This window comes from Pristiophorus japonicus, chromosome 19, assembly GCF_044704955.1.
Source record: "Pristiophorus japonicus isolate sPriJap1 chromosome 19, sPriJap1.hap1, whole genome shotgun sequence".
NCBI lineage: Eukaryota > Metazoa > Chordata > Chondrichthyes > Pristiophoridae > Pristiophorus > Pristiophorus japonicus.
The window spans coordinates 89,145,421-89,162,338 of NC_091995.1; the positions used below are offsets into that span (position 1 = coordinate 89,145,421).

The following is a 16,918-nucleotide window of genomic DNA, read 5'->3' on the forward strand; positions in this document are numbered from 1 at the left end:
GTTTTGCTGTAGCAGTACTCCAGGTGTGGCCTCACCAACGCCCTGTACAGTTGTAGCAAGACTTCCCTACTTTTATGCTCAATCTCTCCTCCTGCTCTATCGCTGTCAGCCCATTCCTTCTGTGAGCCTGGAATGTGAATGTCATTACTGTATTTGATCGAAGGGGCATTGGACCTGGATCCACTGGGGCAAAGTAATGAGGAATGGGAACTCTGGCTGACTTCTCCAACCCCCGCCTCCCCCAACCAAGGGACGCTGAGGTTGTTTGGCACGCTCTACCCAGCCCCCAACCGAGAAATCGGCTAAGTCAGCACAGACAGGTTGCTAAATAGTGCGACGAGACGTGCATCTTTCACAACACGCTGCCAGCAGAGCCGTGCCGTTTTCGAGTACTTTAATGAGCCGTTCCCCCGAGCTTGGAAGCTGCAGCCCTGTGGATTTCTGCCCCTGCAGAGACCTCCCCATTCCTTTAGAGCTCACAGAATCCTAGATCATTAGTTACCCGCTCTATCTTGTTTTCTCTCCAAGCCACTGCAGAAGGCGGTATCACCAGCGCACGGGTTCCAAATTAACTCCAGAGACCACGCTCACCAGACACGCACAGAACAGCTCCAGCTTTCTGTGCACTGGCAGCAGCAAAAGGGCCTGATAGTTTGAAACTGCGCTGTGCTCCTGGCAGCAGTGACTGAAGTCCGGGAGCCTTTTTACCAACAGTCGAACGCTTCCTTTCATTTCTGTTTACCTTGGTGCCCCGCTTTGTTGACTCTGTCTGTTCTTGCCTCTATCTGCCTACATGTAGTAATACCACGGAATTTGACTCCGATACAAAGATAAGTCATTTTAAGTGGGGGGGAAATGTATTTTGAAGCAACACAATAAATCAGAAGTGGAAAACAATCCCGAGAGTATAAAGGGAAACTGATTGCAAGCCGAACGTTACAGAAGCAATAACAGATATTTCTTTCCATATCTTTCATTTATTTGAAAGAAAATGTCAGATTTGGCTTCAATATGCAGTTTCATATTTTTAAATTGTTTAATAAAGCTCACAGGCGATCAGCTATACAGTAACAATTGCCATCATTGGTATTACTGTACAAATATTTGACATGCTGATATTCAGTTCGTTTCTGCTATTTTTGGCAAGTGTTAAATGGGTTAACGCATCTGTTAAACTTGTAGCGGAGGGAATTGTAGATATCCTGTGTGTGTTACTGGGATATAATTCTGTGCTATACGATTCCATGTCCTTACACATGCTACTTTTAACCGTACCCATCTGCCTTTTTGTTTTTTTGGCGGTGTAGGGGCATACAGTAATGGTTGGCCGCCTCCTGTGATTGAATCTCAAGATTGGAAAAGTGATAATGGGATTTATTTCACTACCTGTTCAGGGGGACTATTGCAGTCTGTGCATATTATATAATACGCTGTAGTGCAGAGCTATAACCACTGTACAAAAGTTTTCTCCCGAACAGCAGCCAAGAATTTTTTTTAAAAAGTCAGTAACTCCCGTCCAGTTGGTTTCACTGGCCCTGGGCAGGGAATGTAAAAAAAAAAATCCACCTGTTTGATGATTTCAGCTGCACAATGCTCATGTAACAATCTCTGGTGTGAGCATATGATCGGGTTGGACTGTGGCATTCTGCACAGTTACTCAGCTCATTGCCGAAGCTCAGCTGCTGAGGCAAGGTATCTGATGGCTAATGGTGTCCATGGAGCCAACCCCTACCCCAATCCGATTTAGCACCATGGGGCTTTGTGCACTGATGTGGCGAGCGTTGGTGAGGTAATTGGGCTTTGCACGCCCCAGCTGTATTTATGGAAGCACTGCAGACTGTAAAACGTGCAAGCGAATGGTGATGCTGAGTTTGCGTACCTGGTGGGTGGAGAGCGAGGAGGAGAGTCGTTAAAAGCTGAAGACTGTAAACATAAGTGCTACACGGTGCTCTTCAGAAATGCTACTTCACCGTTGCTTAATCCTGTGAATTTCATGAGTTGGTCTTTCTCTCTTTTTTTTTTACGCAGTGGCATTTAATTCTGGGCGGGGCCATCTTTCTCATGGTTACAAATGCCATCCAAGCACCTCGGGAACTAGGAACACAAGCCTGACGTTTGCAAAGTAATGGTGGTCCCCAAGTGTTTTCAGGAGATTGCGTGCAGTGACGAGCGAGGCGCTATTTATTTTCACACACAGGTCACAATGTTTCTCCTTACTCCTGAAGCCCCTGTCTTTAGATTCTCTGCCAGCAGAACGGCCAACTCTTTATTTGCAGAGAGGCCTCTGCCTCTGGGCACCCAATGCAGCCTGTAGCCAATGTTTTGTTACCAGCGGGACAGTTGGAGGCGATCCTGCCTCCAAAGGGGACTTTTATGCCTCCCGGAGACGCGAAACCGCACGGTGCACCTTAGCTCCTGCCTCCAGCGTTCCCTTGCACTGTGCGACTACAGGCCCCGAGAGATTGTACATCCACCTAAGTCGAAATTCTTAAAACATTTCTACCTCTTCAAGGTCCGGCCGACATAAAGCTTCTGCAGTGGGGCAAGCCAAAAGATCTCTTTTACAGGGCTTTCCATAAAGTAGCACAGCCTAAGTCGAGTGCCGCTCCCTCTCTCCGAAGTAGAAACATAGAAAACAGGTGCCGGCGTAGGCCATTCGGCCCTTCGAGCCTGCACCACCATTTGATAGGATCATGGCTGATCATTCACCTCAGTACCCCTTTCCCGCTTTCTCTCCATACCCCTTGATCCCTTTAGCCGTAAGGATCTAACTCCCTTTTGAATATATCCAATGAATTGGCATCAACAACTCTCTGCGGTAGAGAATTCCACAGTTTAACAACTCTTGAGTGAAGAAGTTTCTCCTCATCTCAGGCCAACTTGCTGTGGGGCCTCAATCACACGACCGAGCTGGATGCACAGTGCTTCTTTGCTTTGAGTTTGTTTTTCTGCACTTCATGCATTGGAACTTTTCAAATCCCAAATATCATTTGGCCTTTAATAATCTTTTGCTTGCCATTTGCACTTTTCTTTTTTTGTTTTCTTGAATTGGAAACATTGCTACCAGCGTGGCCCAAAGCAGCCCAATGGCGTGAAATTCTTATGCCTCTCATTCGCCAGCCTTGGCCGCAACCCTCCGCTGACCACAGTTAAACCGAGCTGTGGCAATATGCAGCTACTCTCTGAGGTCACCTCTGTATCCGAGAGTCGCTCAGTCTGTCAGCAGAGAGAACTGACGGGCACTGCCGATGTCTGCGAGTGCAGGGCTGACTGGCACTGCAAATATTGGCAAAAATTTTCGCGCAAAAAAAAAAATTGGATGATAGAAAAAAAAATAATCACAAGGATCCTGATGCATTGATTTGTTTACTGTCAGATTGTATTGGAGATGGGCCCATATCACAAAGTTTTGCTGATATATTGAAATTCTATCGAGACTCGAATTTCTGGTGAAGTTGTGATCAGATGAGGATGGAGAAAGTTTCATTACCTGACACACTGCTGTCTGCGGTTACAAGCATCCATTGTAAACAGCATTAATCCATTTTTTAAAGTTTATTTTTCTTTCATCCAAAATTCTTACAGGGCTTGACAGGGAGGATGTTTCCCCCCGGGCTGGGGAGTCTAGAGCCAGGGGTCACAGCCCCAGAATAAGGGGTCGGCCATTTTAGGACTGAGATGAGGAGAAACTTCTTCACTCAGAGGGTGGCGAACCTCGGGAATTATCTACTCCAAGAATTGAATCTGAGATCTTCTGGTCCATTGGATTCGTTCAGTTACCCAATGTGCCACGAGGAGAGAGTGTCAGACTGCTTTTTAAAAAAGCCCACACAAGATGGTAATGGCGTTGCGAGCCAGAAGTATGTCTATCTTCTAGCGCAAGTACTTGTAGATTAAAGACAACTGGAAGAGCATAAGAAATAGGAGCAGGAGTAGGCCATTCGGCCCCTCGAGCCTGCTCCGCCATTCAATGAGATTATGGCTGAACTTTTACCTGAACACTTTCCCGCCTGATCCCCATATCCCTTGATTCCCTTAATATCCAAAAATCTATCGATCTCTGCCTTGAATATACTCAGCGACTGAGCCTCCACAGCCCTCTGGGGCAGAGAATTCCAAAGATTCACCACCCTCTGAGTGAAGAAGTTTCTCCTCATCTCAGTCCTAAATGGCTGACCAGGAGATGACGGCAACAATGTTCATTTTAAATAGGAGGGGAGGCTAAGTAATTTCTGGGGCTACTAATTTGTCGTACTTTGTGCTAAGCTGCGGATTTGGGTTGGAGGATAGAGAAGTCAGCACCATTCATGGCTTGCAGCGACCATCACTGTATGGTGGGTGGATTGGAAAGATGGAGTTTGACTCTGGGAGACGGGATCTTTTCTGTACTTAAAGTTTGTCTCGCTAAATTTCCCTTTAACTCTGTAAAAGATGAAGTGGGCATTTTTTTGTTCAAAGTACTTTCCCATTTTATTTTGATGAAAAAAATCTTGTTTGTTCAAATGGTTCAATTTTGTGATCTGTACAGAGAGTGACTCCCCGCTGGGCCCCTACAGTGACTTTTCTCCTCTTCTAATGAATTGAGTTTCGAGGCATACTGTGGGACCATCTCAGACAAAAATTCATTACATATCCCAAGACTCCAGCTATTCCCTCTGCACAGGTTCTGGTTAGAGCTTCATTATAGCTAATGGAGGAGGGTTTTATTGTAGGGATTCGCTTCAGCTGGCCAACCATACACTTAGTCTTAAAATTGGAATTGGATGTAATTTGTCTTCTTGGGATGTGGGTATCAACAGCAAGGCTGCCATTTATTGCCTGCCCTGAAGTGAGCTTTCAGCCACATATCTGCCGCATAACTAAGACCGCCAATTTCCACCTCCGTCACGTCGTTCATCTCCGTCCTTGCCTCAGCTCATCCGCTGTTGAAACCCTCATCCGTGACTTTACCTCCAGACTTGACTATTCCAATGCACTCCTGGCTGGCCTCCCACATTCCACCCTACGCAAACTAGAGGTGATCCAAAACGCGGCTGCCCCATGTCCTAACTCGCACCGAGTCCCGCTCACCCATCATCCCCTGTGCTCGCTGCCCCGTGTCCTAACTCGCACCGAGTCCCGCTCACCCATCATCCCCTGTGCTCGCTGCCCCGTGTCCTAACTCGCACCGAGTCCCGCTCACCCATCACCACCTGTGCTCGCTGCCCCATGTCCTAACTCGCACCAAGTCCCGCTCACCCATCACCCCCTGTGCTCGCTGCCCCGTGTCCTAACTCGCACCGAGTCCCGCTCACCCATCATCCCCTGTGCTCGCTGCCCCGTGTCCTAACTCGCACCAAGTCCCGCTCACCCATCACCCGCTGTGCTCGCTGCCCCGTGTCCTAACTCACAATGAGTCCCGCTCACCCATCACCCCCTGTGCTCGCTGCCCCATGTCCTAACTCGCACCAAGTCCTGCTCACCCATTTCCTCCTGTGCTCGCTGATCTGCATTGGCTCCCAGTTAAGCAACGTCTCGATTTCAAAATTCTCATCCTTGTTTACAAAATCCCTCCATGGCCTCGACCCTCCCTATCTCTGTATTACCTCCAGCCCCACAACATTCTCCCCGAGATGTCTGCACTCCTCTAATTCTGCCCTCGAGCATTCCTGATTATAATCACTCAACCACTGAACGTGCCTTCTGTTGCCTGGGCCCCAAGCTCTGGAACTCCCTCCCTAAACCTCTCCGCCTCTCTACCTCTCTTTTCTCCTTCAAAACGCTCCTTAAAGCATACCTGTCACCTTCCCTAAATCCTTATTATGCGGCTCAGTGTCAAATTTTTTAATCTCATAATGCTCCTGTGAAGCGCCTTGGGACATTTCACTACGTTAAAGGTGCTATATAAATACAGGTTGTTGGTGTCATCGTCTTGACCACAAGTACAACTGAGTGGCTTGCTAGGCCACTTCAGAGGGCAGTCGAGGGTCAACCACTTAGGTGAGGGGACTGGAGTCACATGTCGGCCAGACCAAGTAGGGACAGCAGCTTTCCTTCCTCACAAGGACATTAGTGAACCAGTTGGGTGTTTGCAACAATCCCACTGCGTCATGGTCGTGTTTACTGGCACCAGTTTGCATTTCCAGATTATCTGTTACTAAACTGAATTTTTCCTGGGTGGTCATTTGTAATGTCACTACTCGTAAGAGCTATATGAGGTGGCATTCTGTTGGTCCGCGGTGAGTATCTCTCTCTCTCTCTCTCTCTCTCTCTCTCTCTCTCTCTCTCTCTCGCTTATCTTCCGTCACAAGGTGAAGGGTTGTCGACCTCCCGGCTGGATATCAGAAAGTCGGGGAGACGTGTTGCGTTTGTTGTGATTCATTCACGCGGCTCCGTGTACGACTCGTGGTTTCGCTCACCCTGCTGGTGCTCGAGAAGACTAAGAACTCTTTCCCCTAACCTTTTCCCTGGCAGCAGAGACTGAAGACGCACTCTGTGAGCTGGAGAAAATCTATGATTTTTTTCCCCCCCCTTTGCTCAGTGGGTGAGTGCTTTGTCAAGTATCTGTTGAGGAGAAAACGTTGACCCCCTGCTGTGTTTAGGCACCAAGACGCAGGGATTTAAATATTAAAGGAAAACCTGCGGAGACTGAATAAAAGCAAAACGCCTTGATGGCCCAGTGTAGCGCGAAGCCAAACAGCGGAAAATCCCTGGTTGGATTCCCAGTCTACACTGATTTAGTGAATCTCAGCAGAGGCAGCATTTGCGAATGTCACAATTGGCTTCAGTGCCCTTGGGTTAGGGACAGGGAAGTTAGCAATACTGCTGCTGATTGCTATCCAAATAGTAGTGTAATCTGTGGCTTAGTGGGTAGCACACTCAACTCAGAAGGTCGTGGGTTCAAGTCTCACCCCAGGGACTTGAGCACAAAAAAATCTAGGCTGTCACTCCAGTGCAGTGCTGAGGGAGTGCTGCACTGTCGGAGGTGCCGTCTTTCGGACATTAAACTGAGGCCCCGTCTGCCCTCTCAGGTGGACATAAAAGATCCCTATTTCGAAGAAGAGCAGGGGCGTTATCCCCGTTGTCCTGGGGCCAATATTTATCCCTCAATTAACATCACAAAAAAACAGATTATCCGGTCATTATCACATTGCTGTTTGTGGGAGCTTGCTGTGTGCGAATTGGCTGCCGTGTTTCCCACATTACAACAGTGACGACACTCCCAAAGTACTTCATCGGCTGTGAAGCGCTTTGAGACGGCCGGTGGTCGTGAAAGGCGCTATATAAATCCAAGTCTTTTTCTTTCAAATATGTACGGGTAGGATCGGGCGTAGCAAGCGGCCTGCCAGGGTGAACGGCCTGCCAGGGTGAACGGCCTACCAGGGTGAGCGGCCTGCCAGGACTCCATATCTAGGCTTCAGTGTGACAAATGGCCACCTGGCTGAGCAAGTAGAGGGCAGCTGGCCCCTGTGGACCCATATACCTCCAGCAAAGGAGTTGATACCATCAGCAGAGGAGAAAGGAAGAAAGTCAGCAATCAAAGATAAGTGGTTTGTTTGAAAACTAACGACATGCCGCAATGGTACGATAAAGGATGATCTTGGCTGACATTGCCAGAAGTCTTATCTGCTTCGCTATTCTTCTGACGAAATGGACTGAGGACTTGGCTCAGGGGCCTTTCAAATGTCATTATTTTGAAATTTACTTTTTTTTTTTAGAGAAAATGTCAGGGTAAGTACGTTATAATCGGAATATTCCCAGCACCAGCGCTGCCTTTTGTTACAGAGGAGGGGTGTAAAGTGTGCGCTATTTGTTTACAAAGACAGAACTTGAATTTATATAGCACCTTTCACATCCTCTTGGCAGCCCAAAGTGCTTTCCACCCAATCAAGCTCATTTCTTTTTAAGTGTAGTCACTCTTGTAATGTAGGGAAACACAGCAGCCAATATGTGCACATGAAAGTCTTCACAAGCAGTAATGAGATAAATGGCCAGATAATCTTCTGGTGGTTTTGGTCCGAGTTATCGCTCCGTTCCATACCGGGCATTACATTTACTACCTAAGCCATTGTCGGAGCTGTGGCATTCGAACAGCACTGCTTTTAAATAAAGAAAGACTTGGATTTATATAGCGCCTTTCACAGCCACCGGACGTCTCAAAGCACTATACAGCCAATGAAATACTTTTGGAGTGTAGTCACTGTTGCAATGTGGGAAACGCGGCAACCAACTTGCGCACAGCAAGCTCCCACAAACTGCAATGTGATAATGGCCCAGAAAATCTGTTTTTTTTTTGTTATGTTGATTGAGGGATAACGCCCCTGCTCTTCTGCGAAATCGTGCCCTGGAATCTTTTACGTCCACCCGAGAGCGTAGGCTCGGGTTTAATGTCTCATCCGAAAGACAGCATCGCCGACAGTGCAGCGCTCCCTCAGCACTGCACTCGAGTGTCAACCTAGATTTATGTACCTGGAGTGGGTATTGAACCCACAACCTTCTGATCCCGAGGCGAGAGTGCTACCCACTGAGCCACTGACTGACACTTTAGGGGAGTTGAATTAAAAATAAATATTCCTGAAAGCCAATTCAATACAGTATAGTTTTAGAAGTGAAATATTGCTGGTTTAATCTTGTATTGATCCATCTCAAACTGTGTTCAACAATGATCTTTTAAAATCCTGACAAAGAATTCCTTTATTTTTAAAATGCCATGATTGAACAGCTTAAACTCTTATCAACAATGTGGCTTCATGGAGCGATGCTCGGATTTGACTCCATCGCTCAGTTGGGGGTGGGAGAAAGCAACGTCTGAAAACGCAGGAGGCTCATGTACTTACTGGATTTTCAGTCAAGCCGAGTTTGAACCCTTTGACCGCAGTAGCATTTCAATTCAGAACCTCGAAATTAGTTCCCACTTGCTGTATCGGGCGTGTGGCTAAGTCAGAGAGATGGGAAGGTCCCTGGTTTGATTTCTGCTCTGTGCTCAGTCAGCTGGAGCCGACATTAGGGTGCTTCAATTAACCTCTGTCGCTGGAGCAAGGAGGAGAAAAAAAAGTAAGCAGCCATGATTTGTGCTCCTCTTTGCTAACCGGAGACCTCTCCATGAAGCTATTTGTGCGGATGTGAATAGGAGTCCGGCTTTAATACCCTCTGTGGTCAAATAGGCTGCCGACACTGACTGCATTTGCATGTTGAGAATGGCCACTCGGCTGCTTATTGGAGAGCCTCAGGTGCTCGAGAACCAAGTACCCCAGGAAATGTTGGCGCTTTTAGGAGAGGAAGGGTACGGAAAACAAAACAGAATCTGGCTACCCCTTTTTAAAAACTTGATTTTAGAATTCAGCAAAAGTGATAAACTATAATTGTCTCTGTTTGTGTTCCTTTTACATCCCCTTCAAAGCCTTTCAACACACTGAGCTGTGGAGCATTGGGGATTACATAGGAAGACCCAAGTGTAGGTGTGCTGTCTCCTCAGTGGGAACAAGGATGAGCGCAGCTCCAACAACACTCAAGAAGCTTGACACTGTCCAGTACAAAGCAGCCGCTTGATCGGCACCCCATCCACCACCTTCAACACTCACTCCCTCCACCACCGGCGCCCCCTGGCTGCAGTGTGCACCGTCTACAAGATGCACTGCAGCAACTCGCCAAGGCTTCTTCGGCAGCACCTCCCAAACCCGCGACCTCTACCGCCTCGAAGGACAAGGGCAGCAGGCGCATGGGAACACCACCACCTCCACGTTCCCCTCCAAGTCACACACCGTCCTGATTTGGAAATATATCGGCCGTTCCTTCATTGCTGGGTCAAAATCGTGGAACTCCCTCCCTAACAGCACTGTGGGAGCACCTTCACCACACGGGACTGCACCACCACCACCTCGATGGGCAATAACTGCTGGCCTTGCCAGCGACACCCACATTCCAGGAACAATTTTTTTTAAACTTCAGGATTAATCTCGCGCCCTGGTCTGCCTACTCACTAATCCTTGGAGCAACGAGGGTGGGGCCACCATCTTGGGATTGTTTTTTTGTGGGAGAGGGGGGGAGGGATTGGGGTGAAAATAGAACAAGAGTAGGTCACCCTGGTCACCTTGACCTGGGAACGGAGTGGAAGGCCACAAAATAGATGTTTTTTTTAAAAAAATTACCTGATGGATGGGATTTGAAAGCCGAGAAAGGTCTTTCAGTCCTCAAAGGATTCAGAACGGACCCTATTACATGTCAGCAGTATTATAAATCTGCTGTTAGCCGTTTATCTTGGGGATTACGTGCAAATGCAATTTGAAGTAACCTATGAAATACGGCTTGTTGAGTGAAAGCCACGAGATTCACGGTTGGTGGTTTAACTGGAATTGGGAGACTGATTTATGTCGTGTTTGTGGTAACACAATGAGGGTTAGCTCGACATATTTTCTAATTTATTGCCGCCAAATACTTTTGTTCTCGAGTTCAAATTGTTGCATGTATTATTCCTTCTCATAAGTTTAACAGCTCAGTCTTTATTTCTACTAACAGCCGGGAATGGGTGTCGCTGCTGTGGGTTAAGATGATCGGTTGGCACCTCAACAGTGAAACCACTCGGCAATCGAAAATCAAATGGCTCCATGAGATAATGAATTTTAAAGAACCTCGTCATCAGGACCTCCTTTTTTTAAAAAAAAAGCAAACTGTTGCAAAGAATTATGTTGCGTGCACTCTTGAATTGAAAATGCGCTATTGGCTTGGAAAGCAATAATGAGCCTGACTCTGAACTATATGTCCAGAAATAGAGGAGCAGGAGTAGGCCATACGGCCCCTCGAGCCTGCTCCGCCATTTAATATCATGGCTGATCCGATCATGGACTCGGGTCCACTTCCCCGTCTGCACCCCTTATCGTTTAAGAAACTGTCTATTTCTGTCTTAAATTTATTCAATGTCCCAGCTTCCACAGCTCTCTGAGACAGCGAATTCCACAGATTTACAACCCTCAGAGAAGACATTTCTCATCTCAGTTTTAAATGGGCTGCTAAGATTATGCCCTCTAGTTCTAGTTGAAGCATCTTTGGTTCGTTACTGACGTGAAATGGCTGGTCGTCATGGTCGCCCTCTGTAACGTGTTCAAGCCTTGGATGATTTTTCCATGACTCGTGCTTCAAGTATAAGATCATGAGGGGGCTTGACAAGGTGGATGCAGAGAGGATGTTTTCACTGGTGGGGGAGACTAGAACTAGGGGGCATAATCTTAGCAGCCCATTTAAAACTGAGATGAGAAATGTCTTCTCTGAGGGTTGTAAATCTGTGGAATTCGCTGCCTCAGAGAGCTGTGGAAGCTGGGACATTGAATAAATTTAAGACAGAAATAGACAGTTTCTTAAACGATAAGGGGTGCAGGCGGGGAAGTGGACCTGAGTCCATGATCGGATCAGTCATGATATTAAATGGCGGAGCAGGCTCGAGGGGCCGTATGGCCTACTCCTGCTCCTCTATTTCTTATGTTCTTATAAGTAAAAGGGCTCAAAGGAACTGGACAAAACAAAATGGGATGCTAATGGGCGAGACCGCTTCTAAATTTCCGGTGTTCGCTCCTCCCAGTGGTGGGTAATCACACTGTCCAGTGTGGTGCTGAGCTGTACCGACCTGGCATGATCGCTGCTCTGCTGGCACAGCATTTGGTCTCCGTCACACTGGGCCAGTGGAGGAGGAGGAGAGGGGAAGGAAATGAGCCTGGGTTCCTGCTCCTAATCTCCTATCTGGTAACTCCGTCATCAAAGTGCCTGCTTGGATATTGGATGAGGATCAGATTAGACTTGACTGCCATGATCTCCAAAGTCAAATAGGCTGCCGATACTTTGCGACGAACGGGTGGGGGGGGTGCAGGGAGGGCAGGTTATTCCGCCTGGCCTTATTGGACCGTTGCCTGGGTGTAGTGCTCAGAGGGAAACTGGGTGGGAGGATCATGTGCCGGTAAAGAAGCTTGCCTGATTTTCGATCCATATTAATTTAAACAGATGGAAAGCTGGGCAGACTTCCTTCGGAGCGCCATCCTCCTACATGATTTCTCCCCCCCCCTCCCCCCCCCCCCCCCTTTTGTGCTGTGTTCAGGTGATTGCAAATGCCCAGGAACAGGTAAATCAGTCCTGTAATGCCTAGGCCCATAAAAGAAAGACTTACATTTATATAGCGCCTTTCACGACCACCGGACGTCTCAAAGCGCTTTACAGCCAACAAAGTTCTTTTGGAGTGTAGCCACTGTTGTAATGTGGGAAACGCGGCAGCCAATTTGCGCACAGCAAGCTCCCACATTCAGCAATGTGATAATGACCCAGATAATCTGTTTTATGTTGATTGAGGGATAAATATTGACCACAGGACACCGGGGATAACTCCCCCTGCTCTTCTTCGAAATAGTGCCCCGCGGGATCTTTTACAACCAGCTGAGAGCGCAGACGGGTCCCTCGGTTTTAACGTCTCATCTGAAAGACATCGCATGCCTGCAGAGTGGCCGAGGTTTCCAAGGGCTGCCGTGGAACTGGAGCCCAGCAAGCATCGGTGCCCTCAGGGCGGGGAGGGGGCATTGTAAAATCTTCCCCGAGTGGCGGACTCCAGCCGCCTTGTCATTATCGACCGAAGCACGCAAGGTGCGCAGCATTGACCTTTGCAACAGTCAGTGGGCAGCCGAGGTGCAAGTTCCTTTCACAGTTAGCTTGTTTATCGCAAGAGATCACTTTAACCCGTGCCGCCTCAACCTCCCACTCGGGCCGCTTCGCGATCACTCGGGCTGTCCCTCCTCCTGCCATGTTTCTAAACCCCAAATCATCAACCGAGCTTTATAGAATGTCACACTGGTCCCAGGAACGCTCTACAAACCCACCCTATGCTCAGATTTTATTTTACTGTCGGTCTCGCGCTCGCTGAGGCGGGGGGAGGGGGGGGGGGGAACGCTGTGGGGTTTTGTTTTTTGCATAAGTTAGTGAGTTCCAAAGTTAACCTGCTCTTTCTATCTTGTCTTTCCCAGTGGATGTATATCGTCCCTATTGTGATTTTTCTCATGATGTCGGGCGCCCAGGATCCGAACGGAGGAAGCGGTGGAGGGGGCTCGGGCGGAGGCGGCAGATGAAGCGTGCAGCCGAGGAAAAGAAACCATCTCTGACTTTGATGTTTTCCTATTGGGAAAGGAAAAGCGCCCCGTGTTGTAAATACAAGTAATATTGTCGCAGTTGCTGGACAAAGATAGCGGAATTGAATTAACATTCTCCAGACCTGGGAGCATTCCAAAACCGATAGCCTCCAAAACCCGAACGAGCGAAGTGCGGTGTGAATAGCCGAGCGAAACATTGTTGATTTTTTGAAAAAGACATGCCATGTGTTTTTCGTGCCTTGTTGCAGAACCCCATTCCAGCCACTAGTGGCCACCAGTGCACTATAGGTTAAATAAGGTCGGTGAAAGACTGGTTCGAGGTGAAGCCGTGTGCAGTCACTTGGGTTGATTGTTAGATACAGGGAGAAAAAAGTCCCGATGTTCAAGCGTTACCGATAGCGACGGGCGTGATGTCAGCAATGCATTTGTACAAAGTAAACGCGCACGTTACTGGTTTCCATTTTGGAGGCTGTTGAGATAATAAATGAAGAATGCTGACTGGCTGTGACGAGCATAATTTGTTCTTCCACCCTCGCCGTCAAATGATGCAGTGGTCTTTTGCATATCGGCCAAGTTCAAAGTACCCATTTAGATTCCTCAGCCCAGCTTTATGGCAACTGTGTAGAGTTGACCCATAAACCCAAGAACCATGGCGTCTTAAATGAACAAGCTGGTTCCCACCTAAGCTCTCCTGCGGCCATTACAGTTCTCATTAATATGAGAGCCACAAATACATTTTTGAAACTGCAAAAAAGAATAGTGCAAATATTTTGCAGCACAAACTTGAATTGTTTCGAGCCCGTTTGTTTCCTCCGAGTCCTTTTTTCTATTTACTTCACGGGATGTGGGCATTTATTGCCCATCCCTAACTGCCTTTGAGATGGTGGTGGTGGTGAGCCGCCTTCTTGAACCTCTGCTCTTTGTAGCAGCGTGGTACAACTGAATGGGTTGCTAGGGCAGTTAAGAGTCAACCACGTTGCTGTGGGTCTGGAGTCAAGTTGTAGGCCAGACCGGGTAAGGGCGGCAGATTTCCTTCCCGAAAGGACAGTCCCTAAAAGCCAGGTGGGTTTTTAACAGCAATCCAGTAGATTCATGGTAATCCCCTGGGAGGACAGGCACACCAACATCAGTGTCCTCGCCCAGGCTAACATCCCCAGCATTGAAGCACTGACCACACTCGATCAGCTCCGCTGGGCAGGCCACGTAGTTTGCATGCCAGACACGAGACTCCCTAAGCAGTTGCTCTACGCGGAGCTCCTTCACGGCAAACGAGCCAAAGGTGGGCAGCGGAAACATTACAAGGACACCCTCGAAGCCTCCCTGGTGAAGTGTGACATCACCACTGACACCGAAGACCGCCCCCTAGGTGGAGAACGTGCATCCGGAAGGGCGCTGAGCTCTTCGAATCTCAAAGCCGCGAGCGTGAAGAGGTCAGGCGCAGGCGGCGGAAGGAGCGTGCGGTAAACCAGTCCCACCCCCCGCTTTCCCCCGACGAATATCTGTCCCACCTGTGACGGGGTCTGTGGCTCCCGTATTGAACTGTTCAGCCATCAAAGAACTCACTTAAGGAGTGGACTGCCGATGATGATCTTATTATAAAGGGATAGACAAGATAGAGGCAGAGAGGTTGTTTCTACTGGTCGGGGAGACTAGAACGAGGGGGCACAGCCTCAAAATACGGGGGAGCCAATTTAAAACCGAGTTGAGAAGGAATTTCTTCTCCCAGGGGGTTGTGAATCTGTAGAATTCTCTGCCCAAGGAAGCAGTTGAGGCTAGCTCATTGAATGTATTCAAGTCACAGATAGATAGATTTTTAACCAATAAGGGAATTAAGGGTTATGGGGAGTGGGCGGGTAAGTGGAGCTGAGTCCACGGCCAGATCAGCCATGATCTTTTTGAATGGCGGAGCAGGCTCGAGGGGCTAGATGGCCTACTCCTGTTCCTAATTCTTATATGATGATACTGACACTAGCTTTTAAATTCTAGATTTATTTAATGAACTGAATTTAAATTCCCCAGCTGCCGTGGAGGGCTTTGAACTCCACTCTCCCGATCATTAGTCCAGGCCTGAATTACTAGCCCAGTGACATAACCACGATGCTACTGTTGTTAATTGGAGATGGATCCTGCAATTGCTCACGTGTAAGCTGGGACAAGGCGGTGCTACAGGTGAACTCAGCACCTTGAAATGAGGTAATGAGTGCAGCGTTCCCACCACTCTGGTGAATGCCAATGAAAGGGAGTGGGCATGGATGTCCCTAGTATTGGGCCCCTTAATGTTTGATAATTACCAGGCAGATGCTGTGCCCCTCCTTTCAAAGGCCAAAAGATGTCAAGGCTGCTCAGCCCATCTTCCCTGCCACCCTGGACAAAGATTGCGGAACTGATTTACGCATTTTTCAGGACCTGAGGGAAGTCAAAACCAATAATCTCAAGTGAAGAAAGTGCGGCTTGGACAGGTGAGATAAACATTGTTGATTTTCAACAATTGAAGTAAATTGCCATGTGTTTTGATGCCTTGTTGCAGGGCACCGTTTCAGACACGAGTTGCCCCGTTAACGTGCTGCTCTGGTACAGTAAGGCTGGATGTGTTTCTTTGCTGCCCTGCTTAAAAATGTCGGGGACACGGTTCCACAGCAACTGGCAGCCTCTGCTATTTAACATAAGCAGTTGTTACTCACGAGTGTTGACAGCCGAGCCTGTGTCTGACATCCACACGCACTCGCTTCCATCAGGAGTCGCCATCGTAGGCAGTCCCTCGGAATAGAGGAAGACTTGCTTCCACTCCCAAAGTGAGTTCTCTGGTGGCTGCACGGCCCAATACGAGAGCCACAGACTCTGTCACAGGTGGGACGGACATTTGTCGAGGGAAGGGGTCGGTGGGACTGGTTTGCCGCGCGCTCCTTCCGCTGTCCGCGCTTGACCTCTTTGCGTTGAGACTCGAAGAACTCGACGCCCTCCCGGATGCACTTACTCCACCTCGGTGCGGTCTTCAGCCAGGGTCTCCCAGGTGTCAGGGGTCACTGGAGTCGTGATATCTCTCCCCTCCCCATTACCCAATCCTGAGGTTCAGAGGCTTTTTTAAAAAAAAAATTCATTCACGGGATGTGGGCGTCTCCTGCCAGGCTGGCATTTAATGCCCATCCCTAATTGCCCTCGAGAAGATGGTGGTGAGCCGCCGCCTTGAACCGCTGCCATCCGTAGCGGTTTGATACAACTGAGTGCTGGGCCATTTCAGCGGGCAGTTAAGAGTCACCCTGTGGGTCTGGAGTCACATATAGGCCGACCCCAGCTGCCGTGGTGGGATTTGAACTCATGTCCCCGGATTATTAGTTCAGGTCTGTGGGATTACTAGTCCAGTAACATTCCGCCATAATAGCAGCCCTCTATTGCCACCCCTGCTGAGGTTAGGTAACACAGCACGGCGTGGAGGTCATACCAGGGACCTTCCAGGTCTGTACAGCTCAGCCTCTCGCTGAATAAACTTGAGCTGATGGGGGAGCCCGTGCTTAACTGTTTCCCAGCAGGTATACAGACAAACCAGTGACTTTTTTTTTATTCAGCAGTGAATTCAAATGAAATGGAAAGACCACCTAATGCAATGAAATAGCGATTTGTGGTGTTGGACCTCTTGGTGCTTTCAATAATTAGATTCAGTGATGACGCCCTTGGAGCAACCATATTGTCGTCAAGTCGCGATGGTTATTATTCACTCTTTGTGAAAAATCACCAAAGCCCGTGAAAGAAAGACTTGCATTTATATAGTGCCTTTCACGGCCACCGGACGTCTCAAAGTGCCTTGCAGCCAATGAAGTACTTTT

At 48.4% G+C, this 16,918-nt stretch overlaps 1 protein-coding gene across 1 annotated transcript in view; it reads left to right on the top strand.

Annotated features, from left to right (window-relative positions):
• The window catches only part of emc10 (ER membrane protein complex subunit 10), a 62,811-nt gene extending 49,216 nt beyond the window's left edge, over positions 1–13,595 (top strand). The window contains exon 7 of the mRNA XM_070862353.1: positions 12,975–13,595. Within this exon, the coding sequence (XP_070718454.1) occupies positions 12,975–13,076 (102 nt within the window). The 3' untranslated portion in view covers positions 13,077–13,595. The remainder of the gene's footprint in view (positions 1–12,974) is intronic.
• The last annotated feature ends 3,323 nt before the right edge of the window (positions 13,596–16,918 follow it).